Source organism: Phoenix dactylifera, chromosome 11 (assembly GCF_051530095.1).
Source record: "Phoenix dactylifera cultivar Ajwa chromosome 11, Ajwa_hap1_PhDact_Kaust_v1.1, whole genome shotgun sequence".
NCBI lineage: Eukaryota > Viridiplantae > Streptophyta > Magnoliopsida > Arecales > Arecaceae > Phoenix > Phoenix dactylifera.
In genome coordinates, this window is record NC_143200.1 from 15,041,836 (window position 1) to 15,066,365 (window position 24,530).

Consider the following 24,530-nt stretch of genomic DNA (forward strand, 5'->3'; position numbering starts at 1 on the left):
AAAGCAAGTTCTAGGGCTTGGGCTAGCAAGGATCCATCACAAGCCTCGCTAGATTTTTTCTTTTTTTTGTAATCTTTTTGGAATAGAATCATTCAGCCATTTTTCTTTCATTTTCCACTTGCAAATGAGTTGATTCCATCAAGGCCAAAGCTTGAGACAAGCTATAGCCAGTAGTCCTGTCCTTGGCCTTGAATTCCATAGCCGTTAAAGCGCATTTACCACCCGGTGTTACCTCCTCTTCGGCCCAAGGCAACAGCTCATTTCAGCGTGCACAAAGAGCAACGAAGGGAAGGCTTGGCGTGGGGCTTAGGGCCGAAAGCCCCCTCCAACAAATATCCTCAAACGACTGGTGGGCTGAGGGATGGGTGATCGCAAGCCAAGGAGAAGGTAGCAGCTGCGGCACCAAGGGATGGCGAGGAGCGCTCTGTCCCGGGGGTGGCTACAACAAACCTATCGTGGGCAGAGGTGGCTAGGGGCCATCCTCTACAGGTGGCCTGGATTGGCTACAGGATCTTGGGTATGGAGTTAGAGATGCTTCAGCGGCATTTCATCGATGTTCTGAAGCTTCCGTCGGAAAGAGTGGAGAAGGCTAGGATGGCTTGGAGCTCCACGATGGTGATAGTGTAGAGCTTGGGGAGAAGAGTCCTAGCGGATTGGTTCGCCCGGGAATTGTGCTTGAAAGGGAAGCTTGACTATGAGGTCGAAGCTTTCCCGATGGCGGAGGAGCACCACTCCCTTCGCTTCAAGAACGAGGAAGATCGGAAGGCAGCGATGGAGAACGGGTCGTGGCTGGTTGCTGGACAGCTCCTAGCAATGGAGAGGTGGCAACTAGACTTTGTCCCAGGGGTGAAGGTGGTGAATCAGGTGGTGGTGTGGCTATGCCTCCCACAGCTTCCGCTCAAGTATTGGGAGAGGGGTTCCATCTTGGAGATTGCTGCTGCGGTGGGTAGTCCAATCGTGGTGGACGGATTCACCGACCAACTGCGTAAATTGGGGTATGCGAGGGTCAAGATCGAGTTGGATGCTAGATCTTCCCTGAAGCCAGGCATCCTCATCCAAGGACTGATGGAGAAATTTTGGCAGATGTTCATCGATGAGAGCTTGCCGGCATTCTGTTACAGTTGTGGCTGCATCGGGCATGGGGAGGGTGTGTTCTAGTTCTCTTCCCTGGCTCTGGTTGAGGCGGTGGGAGTGGGGGCTCGGGTTGCTTCGAAGACCGGGAGGTTCAGCAAGTGACTTGAATGCACTAGGGAGGGAAACGGGTGCACTCGGGCGAAGCTTTGAGTCAGGCTCCGAGAGAGGTGGTGAGGTGGGCCAAGCTCGTTGCGGAGACAATGAACTAGATGGAGATGGGTCGGGCTGACACTATCATGTCAAAGGCTGGACCGAGCCCGGGCGCACTAAAGAGGGCTTGCAACCTGCCTAAGGCCAGTGGGGCATCTAGGTCTGGGAGATTTGCTCTGGGTACTCAACGGCCTGGCTCATCCTCTTCGGGTGAAGTGAGACTGGGGTGGCAAGGTCAACATGGGAAGAGCTCGGAGCTGGTCTATGGGATGGGTTGCGTGGTCCGAGCCCTCCTGAGTGGCCGGGCGGAGTGAGTGGATGTGCTCTAGGCCAGTTTCATGACATCAAAGGTTGGGCCGAGCCCAGGCACATGGATGAGGGCCCATAGCCCGTCCGTCATGCACGGGGTAGCGGGGTCGGGGAAGAATGGGTCGGGCCCTCTGGAGCTTGGTCTGCCTGCTTTGTTTGCAAAAAGGCCGGGACGACGGAGGGACTTCATGCGCCTGAGGGTTCGGAGTTCCTCTCTATCGTTCAGGCCGGATCTGCATGGCCGCCCCAAGCTACTAGCAAGGAAGAGGGTGATGCCCTGCAATTGGAGGGTGGTGGCTGATAGTCAACTTTAAAGACCACGCAATAGCACGTATCTAGTAGGATAGTGATTACGGGTATCGATCCACAGGGATTGGGGTATAGTTGTTTTTCTTTAAAAAAAATAAAATATTTAAAAAGGAAGAGTTGGTGAAGAAAATTAAACTAAGGAATTTTAATAAAGCAAAATGCAATTAAAAAAAATATCAGTTTGGGGAATCTAGGGCAAGGAATTCACCACTAACATCGGAACAAGGGTTATTTATATTTTATTTCGTTCTTGGATTAACATGCAAATCGGCTACAAGCCTAATAAGCATTTAAATAAAAATTCACAAAAGTAATTTGGGCATAATCCATCTTCAGTAGGCATGAAATGTCCACCCTAATCTAAGGTGGCAGCACATCGCATCTTTCCTAAGCATGGACTATCTTATATTTACTTAGTGATCATGAAGAACAGTTGTACGAACATCATACTTAAAATCACAGAAATTAAATATGATTCAAAAGAAGATATCCATTAAAAACAATAAGTTCATACAACCCCAAGAATATAAAATAAAATATAAAACCCGTGTCCCTTTGTTAGGGCTGCATCCGGCCATAGAGAGAAGATCAGCCTTCCATGGAGTCGTGGGCGGCAGCAGCAGCGATGTAGAAAGTCTTCATCACGACTGGGTTCTCCTTCTTTTCTCCCGTCGGCTTCCTCTCCTTCTTGAACTTTATTATTTTTTTTCTTTGGGAAATCATTCCCAAAATACCCAAACTACTATCTCTCCCTCTTTGGATCGGTGGGAACTCAGCCTGAGAAGAGCCAAGCTTCTTCTTCTCCCGGTGGGAAACTTGGCCTTTGAACCCGAGCTTGATGGGAGAAGCCTCCCTCCCCGGTGGGGGAAGAAGGAATGCCTTGGTCATCACGTCCGACTCCTTTAAATAGACTTCCCATCTCCCTGTTCTGAGTGTAGATAAGGATCAATGGCTGCGGGATAAGGATGGAGGCTGAGAAGATTTCGGACGCTGGGAGGAAGGCTTTGTTTGGATGCCGTGAAGCTCGGGAGTTTGGCTTGATTTGCGAACGGGTTTGAACGTGAAACAGGGGAAAGAAGTTGGGATCTCGGCTGAGAGGATGTTATTTCGAAACAGGGGAAGATGCAGGACGTGGCAGACTCGGGATGTTCCATGAGATCACGCAGGAAGATGGGATTTGAGTTTATCCCGTGAAGATGGAACCAATCCGAACGGGATAAGCGTGGGATCTAGCGGAAGAATTGGAAGATGATCAACGTGGATGTGATTCCGAGGGACATTGGGAGATTCGGTGGATGCTGCCGTTGGCTGAGATGAAGCTAGGAGGAAGCTGGATGAGGTTGATCCGAAATAGGGGATACGGAATAAGGATGAAGTCAGAACAGGGGAGCTGGGACGGGTTGGATTTCATGGGCGATGAAGTCTATCCGGACGGGAGGAATGCCGTGAAACTTGGGATGCACACGAAATTGCTGCTTAATCCAATCCGCGGCTGATGTTCACGGCTGGTTGCTTGAAAGAGATCTGGGAAGAAGATCTTGGATCCGTGGGTCAGAGCTGGATGCAGGATGATGTGGACGGTGAAGGATGTATGCGTGAGCTTCGTCCGTGGAGCGGGATGGCTGGGAGATGACGAGGTTTCGGATGGGATCAAGATAAGATCATATTTCAACGTGGATGAGAAGTTGGACGCGGCTGAATGGAGTTGATCCGGGAGTTGAGAGGAAGGACTGAGATCTGTTCGTGAACGGGAGGTCGGTCACGGTTGGCTTGATTCGGCTGGGAAGGATAAGGATAAATACGGAGAGAACGCTGGGAAGAAACGGAATGAATGAGCTTGGATATGGCTCGGTTCGTGGGAAAACAATGCAAGCTGGAACAGGGGAGCTGATCTTTATCCATAGATGCTGGAAGTTAGGCGTGGGAGAATTAACGTGGAGGAGGACGTGGAGCGGGATGGATGCATTCAGCTGAGAAGGAAATCCAGAAATGTGGGATGAGCTGGCTCCACGCTGAGGAGAGATGGATGGATGACGTGGGAAGAAGCTTTGGGATCCGTGCAACTAAGATGGTATGCTTTGAAATCTGAGAAACAAATAATTGAAGGGATTTTATTAAAATAGGAGAATTGGATCATGTGGAAAAAGAGTTAAGTGACTGAATAGGGTCTTGATTTGCGGGATGCATGTGGTTTAGGTCCAGGAATAATCCCTAATGAACTTGACTCAACCTGCATACATTAGACTCAATCAGTAAATAAGTAAATCAAACTCGAATTAATTTATTAAAATGCAATGATGAGGGTAACACATTTTTTTAGTTAAATTTACAAAATATGTGAATTAAAATAATGATAAGTGCTATGAATAAGATATGAATTTATGCATTATTTAGCACTTATCAGTGGCCCACCAACGTGAGCACCAGAGATGGTGTTGGCCCCGTCGACTAGTAACGGGGTCTCTACATTAGTTGGGGTATCCATGGTCAATGTGGTTGTCGGGGTTTGACGAGTTATCCATGACCTCCGTTCTGTAGGGATCCAAAATAGAACGACTGTATCATACGATAACTGCATTTAGGGGTTCATCATTCTATTCTGCTGGAATAAATACTACATGCTGTTAGGTGTCACTGGTGGATGGTGAGACTCACAGGGACTATCTCGATGGTCGATGATCCCTGATGAGTTGAGTTGGAATTGTTCCAAACCATTGAAAGGAGTTTTCAATGATATTGAGATAGAGATCGCAATATATCTCACTACCAGATAGAATAGAACCTATGGGGTTACACACATTAGAGGTATTAACTGATCCGATGGTTGAATGTGAGTAGGGATCACAAATAAATTATAATTATCAATTTGATTGATAATTGGTTTAACCCACTAAAAGTTAGTGAGTTGAAGAAGGAATAAAGGAATTTAATTAATTGGACTTAAATACAAATCCTACTTAGAGTAGGATTCCTAGAGTCCTAATTGGATTAGGGCTTCGAATTAAAATTAGAGTCCTACTTGGGTAGGATTTCTAAAGTTCTAATTGGATTAGAACTAAAATTGAATATGTCCTAATTGGATTAGGATTTCTTAAATCCTAATTAATTATTAGTCTAATGAATTAAGATGACTCCTAATTGGATTAGGATTGAAGAGTTCAATTGAGTCATAATTTATTTGAGTTCTAATTAGTTAAGACTTATATGGAATAAACCCAAATTGGTTCATACTTTGATTAAAGCCTAATTGGATTAGGACTTAACCAAAAGAGGGCCACCTAATCCTCCTTAGGTTAACCAAGAAGGAGGGGCGTACGCCCCTCCTCTTTTGGTTCCTTGGTGCGGCAAACAAAGAGGGGCAACCAAGAAGGAGGGGCGTATGCCCCTTCTCTTTTGGTTCCTTGGTGCGGCAAACAAAGAGGGGTTGGTGCCCCTCTTGGAGATAGGTTAGGAGCTCCTAAAAAGTAGGAGCTCCACAAGCCTATAAGAGGAGGCATGGGGCAAAACCCTAGGGCATTCAAGCCCTCTCTTTCCAGTCGTGATCCCCTCTCCCCTTCTCCTGTTTCAGCTGCAAGCAAAGAGAAAAAAAGAAGAAGCTTTGGCGGCATCCTTCCTTCTCTCTTTTGGATCCAACGTCAAGCAAAGGGAAAAGGCTGCAAGTGCGTGTATTCTTCTTCCTTGATCCAACCTTCTTCTTCCTCCTCCCTAAGCCAATCAGGAGTTGATTCAAAGGAAGGATATCAGCCATCAAAAGTTATCTCTGGAAGGAAGCTAGCACCCTGGGAAGACAAGAGAGCTTTGATCGGTCCTCTGCTTCGTGTGGATATCCGTAGAGGCCGGACGCGTATGCGGCTTCAAGCGAACCTTCATTAAATACCACGATCATCTATTTGCGGTGATCATCTATCTGCACAAAGTGAAGATCTAATCTTCTTAAAGATGTAAAAAGTTATTAATCCTAATCTATCTACGAATGACGGTTTTAAATATTGTTCATGCGATGAACGGGATCTTACGCATGCCTTCCGCTGCATTCAGAATTTTTCTGCGGCATGCGAGAGATCCCAACAGTGGTATCAGAACCATGGTTACGTAGATTAAGATTAGAATTAATCATTAAAGGCATATTAGATCTGAAATTTAAAAGATTATGCTTGCTGAAATTTTTTGCATATAGAATTTCAGGTTGCTGATTTTTCTGCATGCTGATTTTTTGTATGCTTGAATTAATAATTCTATTACTTTGATAATATGATTACAAATATTTAGAATCATATCTTGCATGATCAGCAACTCATGAGATAACATAATCTGTTAAATTATAGATCTGCAAATTATATTTATGCATGAGATGCGTATGGTGATGATCATGGATGAACCCTTTTGAATGTGCTGAAATATTCTGCGATGTTCTATAATGTTATGTGATGGCATGTAATTCAGATTTTCAGATGCCTGTGTGCATCTTAAATTCATGATTAGAGACCTGCGTGTCTCATGAAAAAGGATTGTAATTATTCTTTTATTTTTAAATTAATCTGGAATATAATCTGTGATGTGTGTTGCACGTCGATGGTTGATCGATGCATACCTCTACAAGCAAGAATTGCGCGGGTCGAGATCAAGGGTTGATTCAAGATTGATCAAGGAGTTGATCACAATTGAACATAGGAGATCAAGATCAAGTCAAAAGTTAAAGACGATCTAACCAATTGACATGCATGTGCTTGTACTATGACTCCATCCTAGATCCATGATCATCACCAGTTACATTTACTTTATGATTATGCTTGGATGTTTATGTTTATGTCTATGCATAGCGGGTAGATATTTATTTGCATGAGATGTGGATAATCAATCGAAAGAGACCTAAATTAAAACCTCCTCAATCAGTCGAGAGTGAACCAACAATGAGCAAGTCATATTAGATTAATTGATCTAATTGATGTCTAGGAAAGTATGAAAGGTGGTTACTTAATTAGATTAATTGATTTAATTGGCAATAGGGCAAGAGTTGCTATAGTGGTTGTGGGCACCTATCCTCTACGACTACCGTCTGATTTTAATTTATTGCATAGAGACTGTTATTATATACCTGCTGCTAGCAGAAATTTGATTTCTGTTTTGTGTCTAGCACAGGATGGTCATGTTTTTACATTTAACAAAAACTGTTGTTCTATTTATTTCAGAAATAAATTAGTTGCATATGGTTTTATGATCGTCTCTATCACTTGCATATGGATATACATGTGAATGTGTCTGAGCAAGAAGTTAGTGCCGTAGGATCCAAAAGATCCAGAGATGAAATAAAGCAGAAGTATTTGTGGCACCCCAGACTTGCCATATTGGAGAGGACAAAATGAACAAAATGGAGAAAGATGGGCTTCTTGGCTCATTGACTTCCGAGTCATATCCAGTTTGTGAATTATGTCTTCAAGAAAAAATGGCTAGACTACCCTTTGTAGGACATGGGGAGAGGACCACTGAAATACTTACCCTGGTACACACTGATGTGTGTGGCCCATTCGATGTGCTTGCTAGGGGTTGTTATTCGTACTTAATTACCTTTACCGATGATTTTTTACGATATAGGTATGTGTATCTTATGAGACACAAATCTGAATTTTTTGAAAAGTTCAAAGAGTTCAGAAATGAAGTAGAAAAATAAACTAAAAATTTTCTAAAGGCTCTTCGATCAGATCGAGGAGGAAAATACCTTAGTGGAGAATTTCGGAACTATCTCAAGGAGAATGGCATAGTCTCACACTGGACTCCTTTGGGTATACCTCAACTCAACGGGGTGTCAGAGAGGAGGAATCGAACTCTATTGGATATGGTCTGATTCATGATGAGCTTCACTGATTTACCTATATTTCTTTGGGAAGATGCTTTACTTTCCGCGATTTACTTGTTGAATAGAGTTTCCTCTAAATCCATTCCTACCACACCGTATGAGATATGGCATGGTAAGAAGCCGAGTCTTGGTCATCTCAAGATTTGGGGATGTCTGGCCCACGTCAAGCGACTGCAGGCGGACAAGTTAGAGGCTAGGACCATATGTGCTCGTTTTATAAAATATTCTAAAGAGTCATTAGGATATAATTTTTACGTCTCAGAGGATCATAATGTGTTTGTGAGCCGACATGCCATCATCTTGGAAAAATAGTTTATGCGTGATAGAGGCAGTGGGAGGAAAATTGAGCTCGAAGAGAAAGTCTCTGAAAAGCAACAAGTTATGGATCCTATAGAACCTATTCATATAGAGCCAGTACACGTAGTACCTCCTCCACCTCGTAGATCTAGTAGGGTCTCCCATTCTCCTGATAGATACTTAGGTAGGCTTATAGAGGATACTGAGGAAATGTTTCTCATGGGAGATAGGAAACATGTACAGGATCCCAATACTTACAACGAGGCGATATCAGATATCGATTCCGAGAAATGGCTGGAAGCTATGAAGTTGGAGATAGGCTCCATGCATTCCAACCAAGTCTGAACTTTAGTGGATCCACCAGAAGGTATTGTACCTATTTGATGTAAATGGATCTACGAAAAAAAGATGGTTCGGATGGAAAGGTAGAGGCCTATAAGGCAAAGCTAGTGGCGAAAGGGTATAGTCAGCGTGAAGGCATTGACTATCAGGAGACCTTTTCACCTGTAGCCATGCTGAAATTCTTTCGAATATTGCTTGCCATTGCAGCATTTGATGATTATGAAATATGGCAGATCGATGTAGAAACTGCTTTTCTTAATGGATATCTTGATGAAGATATCTATATGGAGTAGTCTTTGGGTTTTACTTCCAGTGATGAAGATCACAAGGTCTGCAAGCTGCAAAGGTCCATTTATGGACTAAAGCAAGTATCTCAAAGTTGGAACACTCGTTTCAATGATACAATCAAAACATTTGATTTCATCAAAAACGAAGAGGAAACGTGTGTTTACAAGAAGGTTAGTAGGAGTGCTGTTGTGTTTCTCGTATTGTACGTGGACGACATCCTCTTAATTGGGAATGATATTTTCATGCTAACCTCGGTCAAGGTCTGGTTGTCAAAAGAGTTCTCCATGAAAGACCTTGGGAAAGCATCCTATATTTTGGGGATAAAAGTCTATAGAGATAGATCTAAAAGGATGCTTGGCCTATCACAGAAGATGTACATAGAGGAGGTACTGAAGAGGTTCAGCATGGAAAACTCAAAAAGGGGTCTTTTACCCCTTAGGCATGAGATTCATCTCTCCAAAAAGATGTGCCCCAACAAATCTGAAAAGATTCAACGCATGAGCAAGATCCTTTATGCTTCGGCAATAGGGAGCCTCATGTATGCCATGCTGTGTACACGACCTGATATAGCCCTTCCTGTGAGTATCACTAGCAGATATCAGTCGAATCAAGACAAAGAGCACTGGACAGCTGTGAAGAACATTCTTAAGTACTTGAGAATAACTAAAGATTTGTTCTTGGTCTTTGGAGGAGTATCAAAGTTAAAGGTATAAAGATACACAGTTTCAGACTTCATGACTGATATTAATGATAGAAAGTCTACATCTGGATATGTGTTCTTGTGAAATAGTGGTACGGTAAATTAGAAAAGTTCTAAACAACCGATCATTGCTGATTCTACTATGGAAGCTGAATATATTGCCGCCTCTGAAGCTGCTAAGGAAGCCTTCTGGTTCAAGAAATTCATTGCAGAGCTAGATGTAATGCCATCGGATGCCATAACACTCTACTGCGATAATAATGGTGTCATAGCTCTTGCTAAGGAGCCAAGGTCTCATCAGAAGTCCAAGCATATAGAACGGCATTTTCACCTCATACGCAACTACCTCGAAAAGAAATATGTCAAGGTGCAGAGAGTAGATTTCGCGAACAATGTGGCGGATCCATTCACTAAGCAGCTAAGTCAGCAGAAAACTGATGCCCAGCTTGAGAAGATGGGACTTAGATATATGATTGATTGACTTTAGTGCAAGTGAGAGATTGTTAGATATATGCCCTGAAGCCAATCTAGCTAACACATTATTAATTTTGGGATATAATTTTGTACTTAACTTTATTATTATTGATTAATAAATAGGCATCTTTTTCATTCATATTGTTTATGTGTCTATGAATCGTCCAAGAAATTAATAAGATGATTATACATATTCTCAAGAGTTGAGAATTTGAGCCATGTGTCATTGATGATTAATTTCTAAATGCTTCTGATCAATGGATCATCACGAGGATGGTGATCGATCCGATGAGATCAGTGCACAAATCACTTTCCTTATGGATGGACGAGTCTCGAGTCCACAGTGTAGGGACACTGAAGTGATAATGCAGGTGCTTGTTAGAGAACAAGGGTACTGAGCGTGACCAAAACAAGAAGTCACTTGGATGTCTATCCACTCTTCAGTGACTTGTTTGATGTTGCAGTAGTATGATTGATCCTTTAACCTGCGGTGCTTCAGCTACTCACAGTAAAATTACTGTAGTTTGATTGCACGCATTCATGGTCTCTAGACATATGGATCCTTGTAGTGTAGATTGGCTGCAGTAGGTTCACTGTAGGAGTAGGGTATGCGCCTACAAGGAAGCTATCGACCGTGGTAGATAAGGAGTGATCCTATGTGATTTATAAGACCGAGTTTGTAAGACCTCCGCCGGGGCAGTATGTACAGTGGAGAAAGAGTTTTTCACTTTCGAACTTAAGTCGAATAAATCTAGACATATGACAGACGACAGGGTTTTACGAGTTATCCATGACCTCCGTTCTATAGGGATCCAAGATAGAAGGACAAAATCATACGATAACTGCACCTATAGGTTCATCATTCCATTCTGCTGGAATAAACACTACATGCTGCTAGGTGTCACTGGTGGATGGTGAGACTCACAGGGACTATCTCGATGGTCGATGACCCTGGTGAGTTGAGTTGGAATTGTTCCAAACCATTGAAAGAAGTTTTCAATAATATTGAGATAGAGATCGCAATATATCTCACTACGAGACAGAATAGAATCTATGGGGTCACACACATTAGAGGTATTAACTAATCCGATGATTGAATTGTGATTAGGGATCACAAATAAATTATACTTTTCAATTTGATTGATAATTAGTTTAACCCACTAACAGTTAGTGAGTTGAAGAAGGAATAAAGAGATTTAATTAATTAGATTTAAACACAAATCCTACTTAGAGTAGGATTCCTAGAGTCCTAATTGAATTTGGGCTTCGAATTAAAATTAGAGTCTTACTTAGAGTAGGATTTCTAAAGTCCTAATTGGATTAGAATTTAAATTGTTGGAAATTGTATCCTAAATGTCAATCGACAGCATGTTGATGATTGAATTTTGTAAATGAATTGATAAATCAATAAAGTCTTTTTTTTGGCATTATTCATCATTTTACATCTTCAAATGAACTCTTATATGATGAAGTCCTTAGGACTTATTAATGATAAAGGAGGATTTATCTTCGAGTCCTTAAACTAGTTCGCGACCAAATGATATGTTGTTACAAGGACGACAGCATTATCGAGATTAGGTCGTTGTGAGACATATACGTTGGTTGTCCTCTTAACTAAGGAGTGTGGAGACACTGGTATGCCACACAGGTGAAGTGTAGGAGTACATTTCACGGAACGTGACTAATTCCGGAATGCTCTACTGTCAAGAGATGTTCCGAGTGGATATGGGTATAAGTTTGGGCCTCTGACCTAAGACCGCAACATATGACTAGCAAGCAACTCATTGTACTTTGGAACCGGATTACCTGAATTTCGAATTCAGTGACAGAAGGTCACTGGGTGCAATCAAGTACTTGCGTAGTCAGTTGTGAGTCAAGATGGAATTGAACCCTCCTGAAAACAGAAGATAATGTCTTATGATTAATTTAGCAAAACCTTGGCCAGGGTAATCCTAGTGAGGAGTCACAGGATATCTAAAGTTAATCACATAATGGATGTACTAATTATAGGGTTGATAGTGAACTCTAAGTCATTCTGGCATTAGGAGTCAAAGAGATTGAATTATACAGTAACCATAGTTCAGGACTCCAGAATATTTGCTTCGCATATATTCGGTCTATCTGGACATCGGGTACCGTTGCTAGATGGTCACATCGATTAGTGTAGGAAGTCGTTCCTATACTACCGGCTTAGGTTCGAACCTATGGGGTCACACACATAGAAGATTCTTGATTGATCAAGAAAGCTGATGAATGATTAAGAATCATTCAGGGATAATTTGGTCAATTCGATTGGCAAATTATCTTATAAAATAATTAAAATAATTATCGGAGGATTAATTAGTAATTAGATTGCTAATGAACTCAATTGGATTGAGTACTTAGACTAAGGATGAGCTAAATTGAATTAGATTCAATTCTCGGCTCAATCAGGATTTTTGACCTAATTGGATTAGGTCTGAATCAAGAGGACTTAGGTTGACCAAATTAAGTTAGATTAAATTTGTGCTTAATTAGGGATTGACCTAAATGGATTAGGTTCAACCCATGATAATTGGATCATTCTAATTGTTAGGATTTAATTAAATTAAATGGGTTTGATCTGAAACTGTTCGGATCTTGAAATCCACTTGTCACATATCCATGCATGGCGCCATAAATTGATTTTTAATATGATTAAAAATTAATTTAATTTATTTAATGGTGCCATGGGACACTTGGCAACATCAGAGACCTCTTTCATCATTAGATGGGTCAAAATGGAGAGATAAATTCATGAAAAGAATTGGATAAGATCAAATTCTCTCTCTTCATAGCATATGTCATCCTTATCTTTATCTCACTTATAATTAAGGTTGAATTTCGAATTTAATCACCACAAAATCACCACGTGAGCCTCTAATCTGATTGGGGGCATGGAAATTTCGAAATTGAAAGAGGAAAGTGGCAACATGATGAATGGTTTAGATTAGATCAAGCTTCATCATGTAATGGCACATGAACTTGAATTTTGAATTCAAAATTCAAAACCCCACGAAATCCTCCACAAATATGGGATGGTTGGCATGAAGTTAGAGGGGATAGCATCATTAAAAGGACCTCCATCAGCTGGTGGTCGAATTCAAGGAAAAAAAGAGAAAAAGAAGAAAAAAAGGGGAAAAGAAAAGAGAGGAATCCTAGTTCATGCATGGAAAAATTCTGCATTCAATCTAGCTGACTTCTTCCTCCTCTAAGTCCATCGCGCCATTAGTGTTACGGTCCCTGATAACAGTCTTTAGATCAGATCTAAGTCCTCTTCAATCCCTATAAATCTTTCCTCTAAGTTCTTCCAAGAAGGCGGATCAAAAGTTGATAGCGTTGGGAAGATCAAATTTCAGCCTCAAGAAATTATGCGCAGCTAGCACTTCCGCAGGATTGGATCTCTCCAGGAACTTCACGTGTACTTCTCGTAGAGGCCATTCGTGTGCGTGGTTACGAAGTTAAGGATCAGATCCATAACTTTCATCCATCATAAAAGGTATTAATCTAGCATTAATCATTTATTTTGGTGTCAAGATCTAAGTCTGATTCCTTGAGGTTTTACCCTCTTTTAGGACTCCTCACAGAGATATCTCCAGAATCCATTCGATGGATATTCAGAGATATATTGGAATAAAGTTTTTTTTTAAGTTTCAGATCTGATAGTTAATCATGCATGAAAATTTTAGCATAATTGTTTAAACGATTTCGGCATAATCCTATGCGTTCTTAAGGTGCTGATTTCTAGATTTGATCTTGTAAGCATGCATGAATTAAATTATTTGATTCAATTTTTCGCTGTATTTTTTAAAACTTAAAAAGAACTACGTATGGCTTGATCCCCCTTATGAAGGGATATGTAAGCAACCCGATCAGGTTCAGCCATGGTTTTTTTTAAAAAAAATTCAGCATGCTAAACACCGAAAAATCTAGGAATCACTTTCAGTGGTATCAGAGCTAGATTCATGTTTAAACTTTTATGTTTTAATGGTTGGACCTAACTAGGGTATTCGGTGGAGGCGCCACACGCCTGCTGAAGAACCTAGGGCAAAATCATCACTAGAAGTTGCATAGTGAAGCAATTGGTTAAGAACCTACCAATAGGTGCATATGGGTTGGCCGAGCCATACTCGGGCCTATATGCGATCTATTGGATTCTAGTGCCCACTAAAGAATTAAGAGTAATTTTTCGAATTGAAGATAGAGGCTACCAATTTGTATAAAATAGTGGAAGTATCTTTAGACTAAAGTCCAAGTCTACTGTATTTAGTCAATTCATATACTAATAGCCAAATTTTCTTTTATATAGAAATGGACACAAGTTTGTCACTTCGCTCATTATTGGATAATGACAAGTTGACTGGTCCCAACTTCAATAATTGGTATAGAAAGCTGAAAACTCAACATAGTTAGACCAAAAGATTAAGGATGACCAAAGTCAGGCAGAATGCTTCTATTGTAAGAAGCAGTGGCATTGGAAGAGGAATTGTCCTCAGTACCTTACCTCACTTGACCCGAACAGGCCAAGCAAGAGAAAAGGGCAATCAGTTGCTGATCAAGGTATTTATATGATAACACCATGTAATTTCTCTATATGTGATAATTCGACTTGGTATTAGATACTGGAAGTCCGTTTAATATATGCAATTCGTTGCAAGGACTTCAGGTCAATGAGAGATTTGAAAACAGCGAGAGATTCCTGAATGTTGGAGATGGAAGATCTGTTCCAGTTCTAGCTTTAAAAAATCTCAAACTTGTTTTCAATTCTCATGTAGTTGTCTTGAGTGATTGTCACTATTGTCTTACGTTCTTATTGAATGTAATTTCCGTAGGCCTTTTGGCCATGAACGGTTATGAATTTTAATAAAGAAATGTTCTTGTGATATCATTATAAATGGTGTTACTGTAATGAATGGACGATTAAGCAATGGCATCTACTTGTTATCACAGCCTGTTAATATAATGTACACGTCAAGTAAGCGTCCTAAAATAGATAATGTCACGGATGTCTACCTTTGGCATCATAGGCTAGGTCATATTAACAAGAACAGGATGAACAGGTTAAGTAAAGAGAGAATCCTCAATGTTAATGATTGTAAATTATTGACAACCTGTGAATCATGTCTTCTTGGTAAAATGACCAAATCACCTTTTACCGAAAAAGATGAACGAGCCAGTGATTTATTGATCCTTGTACATTTTGATGTATGTGGGCCAATGAGCATAGATGCTAGAGGTGGGTATTCATATTTCATTACGTTTACAGACGATCTTTCTAGGTATGGTTATGTCTATTTAATGAGACATAAATTTGAATCATTTGAAATGTTCAAATTATATTGTAATGAAGTAGAAAAACAAACTGGAAACAGTATTAAAACTCTTAGATCAGATCGAGGAGGTGAATATCTCTCCAGTGAGTTTTTGACATATCTAGGAGAGAATGAGATTCTCTCCCAATGGACTCCTCCTGGTACACCACAGTATAATGGTGTATCAGAAAGGAGAAATCGAACTCTATTAGACATGGTTCGATCCATGATGGGATTTGTGAGTCTGCCTATATCCTTTTGAGGATATGCACTTGAGTCAGCCTGCTACATTCTAAATAAGGTTCCAAGTAAGTTTGTAAATAAAACACCACATGAGATGTGGACTGGACGTAAGCCAATGCTCTCTCACCTTAGGGTTTGGGGGTGTCCGGTGCGACCTACATGTTACTAAAATTAGTGTTATTGCTAACTAATAATGATAAATTCACTAGATTAATATTATATTCGGGTTTAACATAGATTAGTATAAATTAGAGATAAAATGCACATTGAGTACAAATTTGACTTCAAATCGGGTCCGAGTCGGGTTCGGGTCCGAGTCGGGTTCGGGTCCGAATCGGCTCCATTTCTTTTGTGCTTTTGGAAAATAATTTTGGGCAAATCTAAATTGGCCATGTCATAACTATAAGGTGCTGGGTGACCCATGACTTGAAAGACTTGCAACTGACCTCTAGTCAGAACAGATGACCCGTGACGAACTTAGTCCGTCTGTCTACAAGCCAAATTTCATATCACATTATTTTATTCATATGACTAATTGGATGGAAATGGTATCTCCCAGACCTTCCTCCAAACCCAATTCCATTGCAGAAACTGGCACATGACCCATTTTCAGCCAAGCCAAGCACCCGTGCCAGCTCTTCCGGATTCCCAGCATCACGCGTCCGTATTCATCTTCCACCTCATCACCGGCGTCTCCCCAAGGCCGTGGTCCCAGCATCAAGCCATGATCCATGTCCCAGCAAGGCGTGATTTCCAGCGATCTCCCAACGCCCATCAAGCCGTGATCGGCTCCTCCGCGTCATCCCCACCTTGCAGCCGGCCCGTGCGGTGCCTCCCGTCGATCACGACCCCAGATCCATTGCGTCTCCTCCCATAGCGTCCACGTCTTCACCGCCATCATCGCCTCCTCGGTGATCCCTCCCATTGATCACCGCAGACCCAGCTGCCTTCCACTTCCAATCCCACGGATCATCGCCTCCTCACCAGCGCATGAAATCTCCCGTCGATCACACGCCCAGCAGCCGGTAATCCAGCTCCTTCCGACGGCAAGCCTCTTCCGGATTCCCAGCATCCAAGCATCCCGGAGCAGATCCACGTCCTCCTTCCAACCTTCCGCTTCCAATCTGGCAGCCCAATCAACTGGATCAGCCTCCTCCCTTCCCGAATCAACCTCTCAGCCTTCCTATGATCCCGCGTCCGTTCCGAAGAAGAGATCCCGTGCACGATCCCAGGCGCCTGTTCCTCCTCATCTCCATACGAAATCAAGGCTCGGGCGACCTATAAGAAGCGGCTCTCGGCTGTGAAACAGGGGAGTGCTCGGGGTGGAGGCCAATAAACAGAGCATTACTCTGTTCTTGGGAAGAAGAAAGAAATAAAAAAAAATATATTTTATGTTGAAGGCCCACCGTGGGAGAGAGAGGGAAAGAAAATGCAATTTTCTTGTTTTTCTTTTATTTGTAGAAGGAGGAAGCATTAAGCTTCCAATCTTCATTTTATTTTTGTAATTTTCCTTTTATGCAATCCATACATTTATCTTTTATGCAATCTATGTTTTAAGCTTCAATTTAATTTCTGCAATTCATTTTATGCATTTTGGAATTTTTAGTTTTAAGATAATTTTAAAATTTTTCTTCGATATTCGATCTGCAGTTTTCATTTATATTACGTCTTCAGGAATCGACCCCTACTCTACATTAGAATTCAATTACAAGTTTTCTTTCTTCCCTTTAGTTAGTTTCAATTAGAAAATCATATCAACATCCTCAAAATCATGTTTTTTCTTTTATAATTCAAAAATCGATTTCAAATCCGAGTGAACGTTCTAATTTTTATGCAACTCCAATCGCCTCCCTGTGGATCGACCTCTTACAACCACTATTCTTCGAGTAGGAAAGGTAAGAGTAAAATTTAAATTAACTTTTGTTCGTCGGTTCTAACAACGATCTGTCTAGCATATTTTTAGGTAGACAGAAAAAGGACGAACAGAATTTTGGCGCCGTTGCCGAGGAGGCAAATCGAGAAGCAAGAACGATCACGAAGATCAAATCAAATTTTGGATGCCCGGAGTGAACGTACTCCGGTAGTAAGTTTTTATTTTTATTTTTATTAATTTTTCTTATTTTGATAATTTCTAGTTAATAATTTCGTAGTTATTAAATTCTGAAATTTGAAATTCGAAATTTAAAATTCAAAAAAAAATTAAAATTAAAAAAAAATTCAAAAATTCAAAAATTTTTTAAATTCAAAATTTGAATTCTGAGATTCGAAATTTGAAGTTTAAAAAGAAAATTTTTTTTTAATTAAATCAAAAAATATAAAAAAAATTATTATTTTTGCTAGTAATTGATAGGGTGCAATCCTCCGAGGTTATCATACCTCTATTGGGACTCCTCACGGAGTAATCTCCAGAGCTTATTCAACGGGCATTCGGAGATTGACTGACGCATAAGGATTGTGTTTAGTTTACATTCAAGTTATTGTTATATATTAAAAAAAAATTAACAAAAAATAAAAATAAGAAAAATAAAAAATTGCTTGCTCATTTAATCAATACAACCTAAGGACATTGCATAAACTTTAAAAAAAAAAAATATTGATTATTTGCTGCATTTAGTATTAAGCATTTGCATAAAGTAATTAAGGGCAAAACCCATTAAAAAGATAAGGTCGGAAAGTCATTACCTGTCCTTAGCCCAAAAATCACCACCTTGCATACTTATCCTAAGCCAAATTAAATTAAAATCAAATTAGACGTTGGCCTTAGGATTTTCGAGCTCAATTAGGCTCTTGGAAAGAAGCGGCTGAAAGCCACTCCAGTGAGGATTTAGTAATTGGTGATGTCTAGGAAAGTTTTACAACAGTGAGAACTGTTACGGGTATTGTGGTATCGATGTATCCCTTCTGGCACCACCGCACACCCCGGGACTTTCCTGGTCACTGGTTACTGGATCACTTAACTGGTAAGCTCAAGCTTAATCTGAAAGGGAGATTAGGAGCTGTCTAATCTAGAGAGAATTTCAGGAACTTTTTTAACCTGATAAGTCTCTATGCAACTAGATATAAGAAGCTACCAAACCTCACTTAGCTCTAAAATTAATAGGGTCAAATTATTGTGTGGTGTTGATTGTGGTCATCTTGGTCTAGCCCTTCTTCTAATCTTTTAGGATTTCGTTAAAAAAAAAAAATTTTTGAGTCTAATTAAGTTGTGGAAAATGTATGCATGGTAGAAGGTCATTAAGGGATAAGTTAACCCCATTTGATCCTGAGATTGACAGAACTTTTCATCATAACCTGCGAACTGTAAACCAACCGTCGATCTCTACAATGGGTGAACATATTAGAACCCTGAATGAATTATTCGCTCCTGCATCCGCTAGTCCACCTACATGTATAGTATTGCCAATAAATAATGCAGCCCAATTTGAAATTCGGGCTGCAACAATAAACATGTTACCCAAGTTTCATGGGTTCGAGAGTGAACAACCCTATATTCATCTAAACAAGTTTTTGACAATCTGTCAAACATTTAGAAATCAAAACTTAGATGAAGAGGGTATTAAATTAAGATTGTTTTCCATGACTTTAGAAGATCGTGCTGCTGCATGGCTGTATTCCCTTGCTTCAAATTCCATCACATCATGGGAACAGTTGTCTAGGAAGTTCATGGCTAAGTTCTATCCCATGGTAAAAACTGAAAAAATTAAGGATGCCATCAGAACTTTTAGAGAAAAATCTGAGGAGGAATTTTCCCAACTTTGGGAAAGATTCCATGATCTGTTAGTCAAATGCCCGCACCATGGGCTTGACAAGGCTGATCTAGTACATTTCTTTTATAAAGGACTAACTCCGGCACATAGAAACATGATTGAGTCCATGCACAAGGGTAGGTTCATGAACCAAACCCCGGATCAAGCCTATGAATTTCTTGTTGACTTAGCCGAGAACGCCCAAAATTGGAGTAGCTATGGTGAGGAAGTAAATAGAGATGAGTTCGGGTCTAGAAAACCAGGTAATTATGAAATGAAAACAGACCCAGAACTCAAAAATGTTATGTCCAACCTAGTGAATGGGATGAACAATTTAAGTAAAAAGTTTGATGCTTTTACTGTTTCCACTAGTTCGAGTTCATACAAAGAGTCAAATCCCATCATGAAAGTGGAACACGAGTCATATAGTTTGTGTGTCTTGTGTAACAGTCCGGAGCATCTAGTGGAGTGCTGCCCTAATCTGCCCATCATAAAGGCCGAGCAAGCAAATGCTCTAAATTCATATAGTGCCTTTAAGAAGCCCACTCCCAACTCGTTCAGCCCAGTTTACCACCCTGATAATAGGTTCCACCCAAATTTCTCATACAAGCAAAATGAACCTATTCAGCATCAAAGTGGTCCACCAGGTTTTCAAAACAACTTCCCCAGGATAGGTCCACCACAAATGAACCAACCTTTGGTTCCATCTGTACCGCCTTATAATGCCCCTATCCCACAGCAACCTTCACAATTAGAAACCATGATGGCTAATATGATGAAACAACAACAAGATTTTATCAAACAACAACAACAGACCAATACAGCCCAAGCTCAGACTAACCAATTCTATGCGCAAGCAATTGCAAAACTTGAGGTTAGCCTGAGCCAAATAGCTAACTCTCTAGGGGATAGGAAGAAAGGTGAACTACCTAGTCAACCAGTGCCTAACCCTAGTAGACAACAAAATCAAGGTCAGATAGGTCAGTATCAAATCAATTCTAATGGAAATCCGACCTATGAAGTCCAGGCGATTACCACTTTAAGGTCTGGCAAGCAAGTGGACAATAAAGTCCAACTTCCTGAACATGAAAAAGAAAATAAAACTGAATCCGATAAGAACCCTATTCAGAAGAAGGGTCAAGAACAGGATAAATCAGACAAAAAGAAAGAACCCATAGAAACATACAAACCTAAGGTTCCCTTTCCCAGTAGACTTCAGGACTCCAAGAAACAATCTAACTTTGATGAAATCATGGAAGTCTTTAAAACTGTTCGGATAAATATACCTTTTCTCGATGCCATAAGACAAATTTCCTCCTATACAAAATTCTTGAAAGACCTCACCACGGTCAAAAGAAAAACCAGCATTCCTAGGCAAGCTGTTATGGCTGCACAAGCCTCATCTCTCATTCAACAACAGATTGCCCCGAAATTCAAAGATCCTGGTTGCCCCACCATTGAAATGAAAATAGGAGAGACGATCATCCAGAGAGCCCTATTAGATTTAGGAGCCAGTGTGAATCTACTTCCCTACTATGTGTACCAAAAGTTAGGTTTGGGGGAATTAAAGCCTACAAATATTACCCTTTCCTTAGCAGATAGGACAGTGAAGTACCCCAAGGGGATTGTAGAGGATGTAATAGTGAAAGTAAATGAGTTTTACTATCCTGTGGACTTCGTTATCCTTGAGACCGAACCTGTAATACATCCAGACAATCACACACCTATAATTTTAGGTAGACCCTTCTTAGCCACAGCAAATGCTGTGATCAATTGTCGAAATGGGATGCTGAAGTTATCTTTTGGCAACATGAAAGTCGAGCTTAATGTCTTCAACATAAGTAAACAACCACCAGACGACAAAGAAATCAATGAAGTTGACATGATTGAAAGTCTGGTTCAGGAGACTTTCTTACAAACCTATAATAAGGACCCTTTAGAGGCTTACCTTGCCCATTCCGAGGAAGTGGTCGAGCATGCACCTCCTAGTTCTGTTCCCCTTATAAGCATAGATCGTCACCAGCCGACTGTTCTTCATCGGACTCTTCCAAAACCATTCTTAGATAATGGTTGAAAAAAATGGGGATTTATATTTTGTCTGGCTGAAGACATAAAACTTAGCGCTCTTGGGAGGCAACCCAACATGTAAATATTTTCAAAAAAAAAAAAATTTGCAGGTTTGTGATTTTTGCCCCTATTGTCACTTTACCTACCATATCAGGTAACTTCTCCTCTATCCTATTACTGTTTTAAATTTTCTTTCACATTGAGGACAATGTTAGATTTAGGTATGGGGGAGAGAATATTTTTGATGCAATTAAAAAAATATTAAAATTTTAAAAAAATATAATAAAAAAAAGGGGATTTCAAATTTTTAACTCAAAATCTAATCTTTTTGGCTGTATAAAGTAGGAATTGCTTTGACAATAGCTTTGAGTTAAGGAATATGATAGCAGTTTTAGCTTGAGTTGTCGTCCCACCTATCTTCTGCTAACATGATACAAGATGAGTTAGCACCTACACGTAAGCACATAAATAGTGGGGTATGTAAACTTACGACTAATATGAATACTTTTAATTTTTGGGATAATTTAGAGTTATATGTGTGATGAACACCCTAACCTAACCAAAAAAAAAAAGAAAAAAAAAGAAGAGATAAAATAAAATAATGAGTTTAATTTAAGTCTCCTCACTGAGTAACCGGGCCTCCTGCCTGGCAAGCAGCGAGTGTTCGCGTAAAAAGGTGAGGACATTGAGATTAAACTCTGAGTGACTAATTTGGCCTTGAAGCCTAGTTAACTTGAGTTATTAAGCCTGTTAGGGTGTCTCTACACCTAGTGCCCTGAGCCATCTGGATCGGGGGTCATTGGCCTAACACTCGCTACATGGGTTAGCTAGAAAGCTTAATAAGGCTAGATATTGCACAAGTCATTCTTATTAGCATTCAGTCTGAAAAAAAAAAAGAATAAATAAATCCGGGGTGTTCATTACCATTTAACTCTAGAAAGTCTTGAAAATTGGAATGATCATGTTGGAAGTAAGTGAAAGCCACTCATTTATATGATACTATCTTGCACCTCACTACATTCTTGACTTGTTAGCAGATAGATGGGGTGTAATGAAACTTGAGTTAGAGTCTGTTTAAATATGATAACAACAAGTCTCTATTGTCCTTGCAATTCTAGTTTCATACAGTAATACTTGTTCAAATTTCGAGTTAAAATTTGGAAATTCCTGACTGATGAAGTTTGTGGGTAACTTCACTACAAACCCTCACGAGACAACACTCGTCCGCTAGGGTAACCTAGGGGTTTAACGGCTTGTTGCACATGCTAAGTGCAATCGTAATGCTCTACGAAAGTGAGTATTTATCTTAGGATATTTATATAATAAATAACACATTTGCTCTCTCATTTTATCATTTTCGCACTGAATTGCAAGAGACTAGCAATAAGCTAGTTGGGGGGTGTGATGAGAGCACAAAAGTGCGACCTACATGTTACTAAAATTAGTGTTATTGCTAACTAATAATGATAAATTCACTAGATTAATATTATATTCGGGTTTAACATAGATTAGTATAAATTAGAGATAAAATGCACATTGAGTACAAATTTGACTTCAAATCGGGTCCGAGTCGGGTTTGGGTCCGAATCGGCTCCATTTCTTTTGTGCTTTTGGAAAATAATTTTGGACAAATCTAAATTGGCCATGTCATAACTATAAGGTGCTGGGTGACCCATGACTTGAAAGACTTGCAACTGACCTCTAGTCAGAACAGATGACCCGTGACGAACTTAGTCCGTCTGTCTACAAGCCAAATTTCATATCACATTATTTTATTCATATGACTAATTGGATGGAAATGGTATCTCCCAGACCTTCCTCCAAACCCAATTCCATTGCAGAAACTGGCACATGACCCATTTTCAGCCAAGCCAAGCACCCGTGCCAGCTCTTCCGGATTCCCAGCATCACGCGTCCGTATTCATCTTCCACCTCATCACCGGCGTCTCCCCAAGGCCGTGGTCCCAGCATCAAGCCATGATCCATGTCCCAGCAAGGCGTGATTTCCAGCGATCTCCCAACGCCCATCAAGCCGTGATCGGCTCCTCCGCGTCATCCCCACCTTGCAGCCGGCCCGTGCGGTGCCTCCCGTCGATCACGACCCCAGATCCATTGCGTCTCCTCCCATAGCGTCCACGTCTTCACCGCCATCATTGCCTCCTCGGTGATCCCTCCCATTGATCACCGCAGACCCAGCTGCCTTCCACTTCCAATCCCACGGATCATCGCCTCCTCACCAGCGCATGAAATCTCTCGTCGATCACACGCCCAGCAGCCGGTAATCCAGCTCCTTCCGACGGCAAGCCTCTTCCGGATTCCCAGCATCCAAGCATCCCGGAGCAGATCCACGTCCTCCTTCCAACCTTCCGCCTCCAATCTGGCAGCCCAATCAACTGGATCAGCCTCCTCCCTTCCCGAATCAACCTCTCAGCCTTCCTATGATCCCGCGTCCGTTCCGAAGAAGAGATCCCGTGCACGATCCCAGGCGCCTGTTCCTCCTCATCTCCATACGAAATCAAGGCTCGGGCGACCTATAAGAAGGGGCTCTCAGCTGTGAAACAGGGGAGTGCTCGGGGTGGAGGCCAATAAACAGAGCATTGCTCTGTTCTTGGGAAGAAGAAAGAAATAAAAAAAAATATATTTTATGTTGAAGGCCCACCATGGGAGAGAGAGGGAAAGAAAATGCAATTTTCTTGTTTTTCTTTTATTTGTAGAAGGAGGAAGCATTAAGCTTCCAATCTTCATTTTATTTTTGTAATTTTCCTTTTATGCAATCCATACATTTATCTTTTATGCAATCTATGTTTTAAGCTTCAATTTAATTTCTGCAATTCATTTTATGCATTTTGGAATTCTTAGTTTTAAGATAATTTTAAAATTTTTCTTCGATATTCGATCTGCAGTTTTCATTTATATTACGTCTTCAGGAATCGACCCCTACTCTACATTAGAATTCAATTACAAGTTTTCTTTCTTCCCTTTAGTTAGTTTCAATTAGAAAATCATATCAACATCCTCAAAATCATGTTTTTTCTTTTATAATTCAAAAATCGATTTCAAATCCGAGTGAACGTTCTAATTTTTATGCAACTCCAATCGCCTCCCTGTGGATCGACCTCTTACAACCACTATTCTTCGAGTAGGAAAGGTAAGAGTAGAATTTAAATTAACTTTTGTTCGTCGATTCTAACAACGATCTGTCTAGCATATTTTTAGGTAGACAGGAAAAGGACGAACATCCGGCATATGTTAAACGTTTAAAAACGGACAAACTTGAACCCAAGTCT

The 24,530-nt window shown here is 40.6% G+C and overlaps 1 protein-coding gene across 1 annotated transcript; it reads left to right on the forward strand.

Moving 5' to 3' along the window:
* Positions 1-714: 714 nt before the first annotated feature.
* LOC148700669 (uncharacterized) lies at positions 715-1,158 on the forward strand. The gene has a single exon (XM_088707903.1). The coding sequence runs from the start codon at positions 715-717 to the stop codon at positions 1,156-1,158; it is 444 nt and encodes a 147-aa protein (XP_088564029.1).
* Positions 1,159-24,530: the final 23,372 nt, after the last annotated feature.

Coding starts and splice junctions, on each gene's coding strand:
- LOC148700669 (XM_088707903.1), top strand. CDS start 715: ATGGCGGAGGAGCACCACTCCCTTCGCTTCAAGAACGAGGAAGATCGG.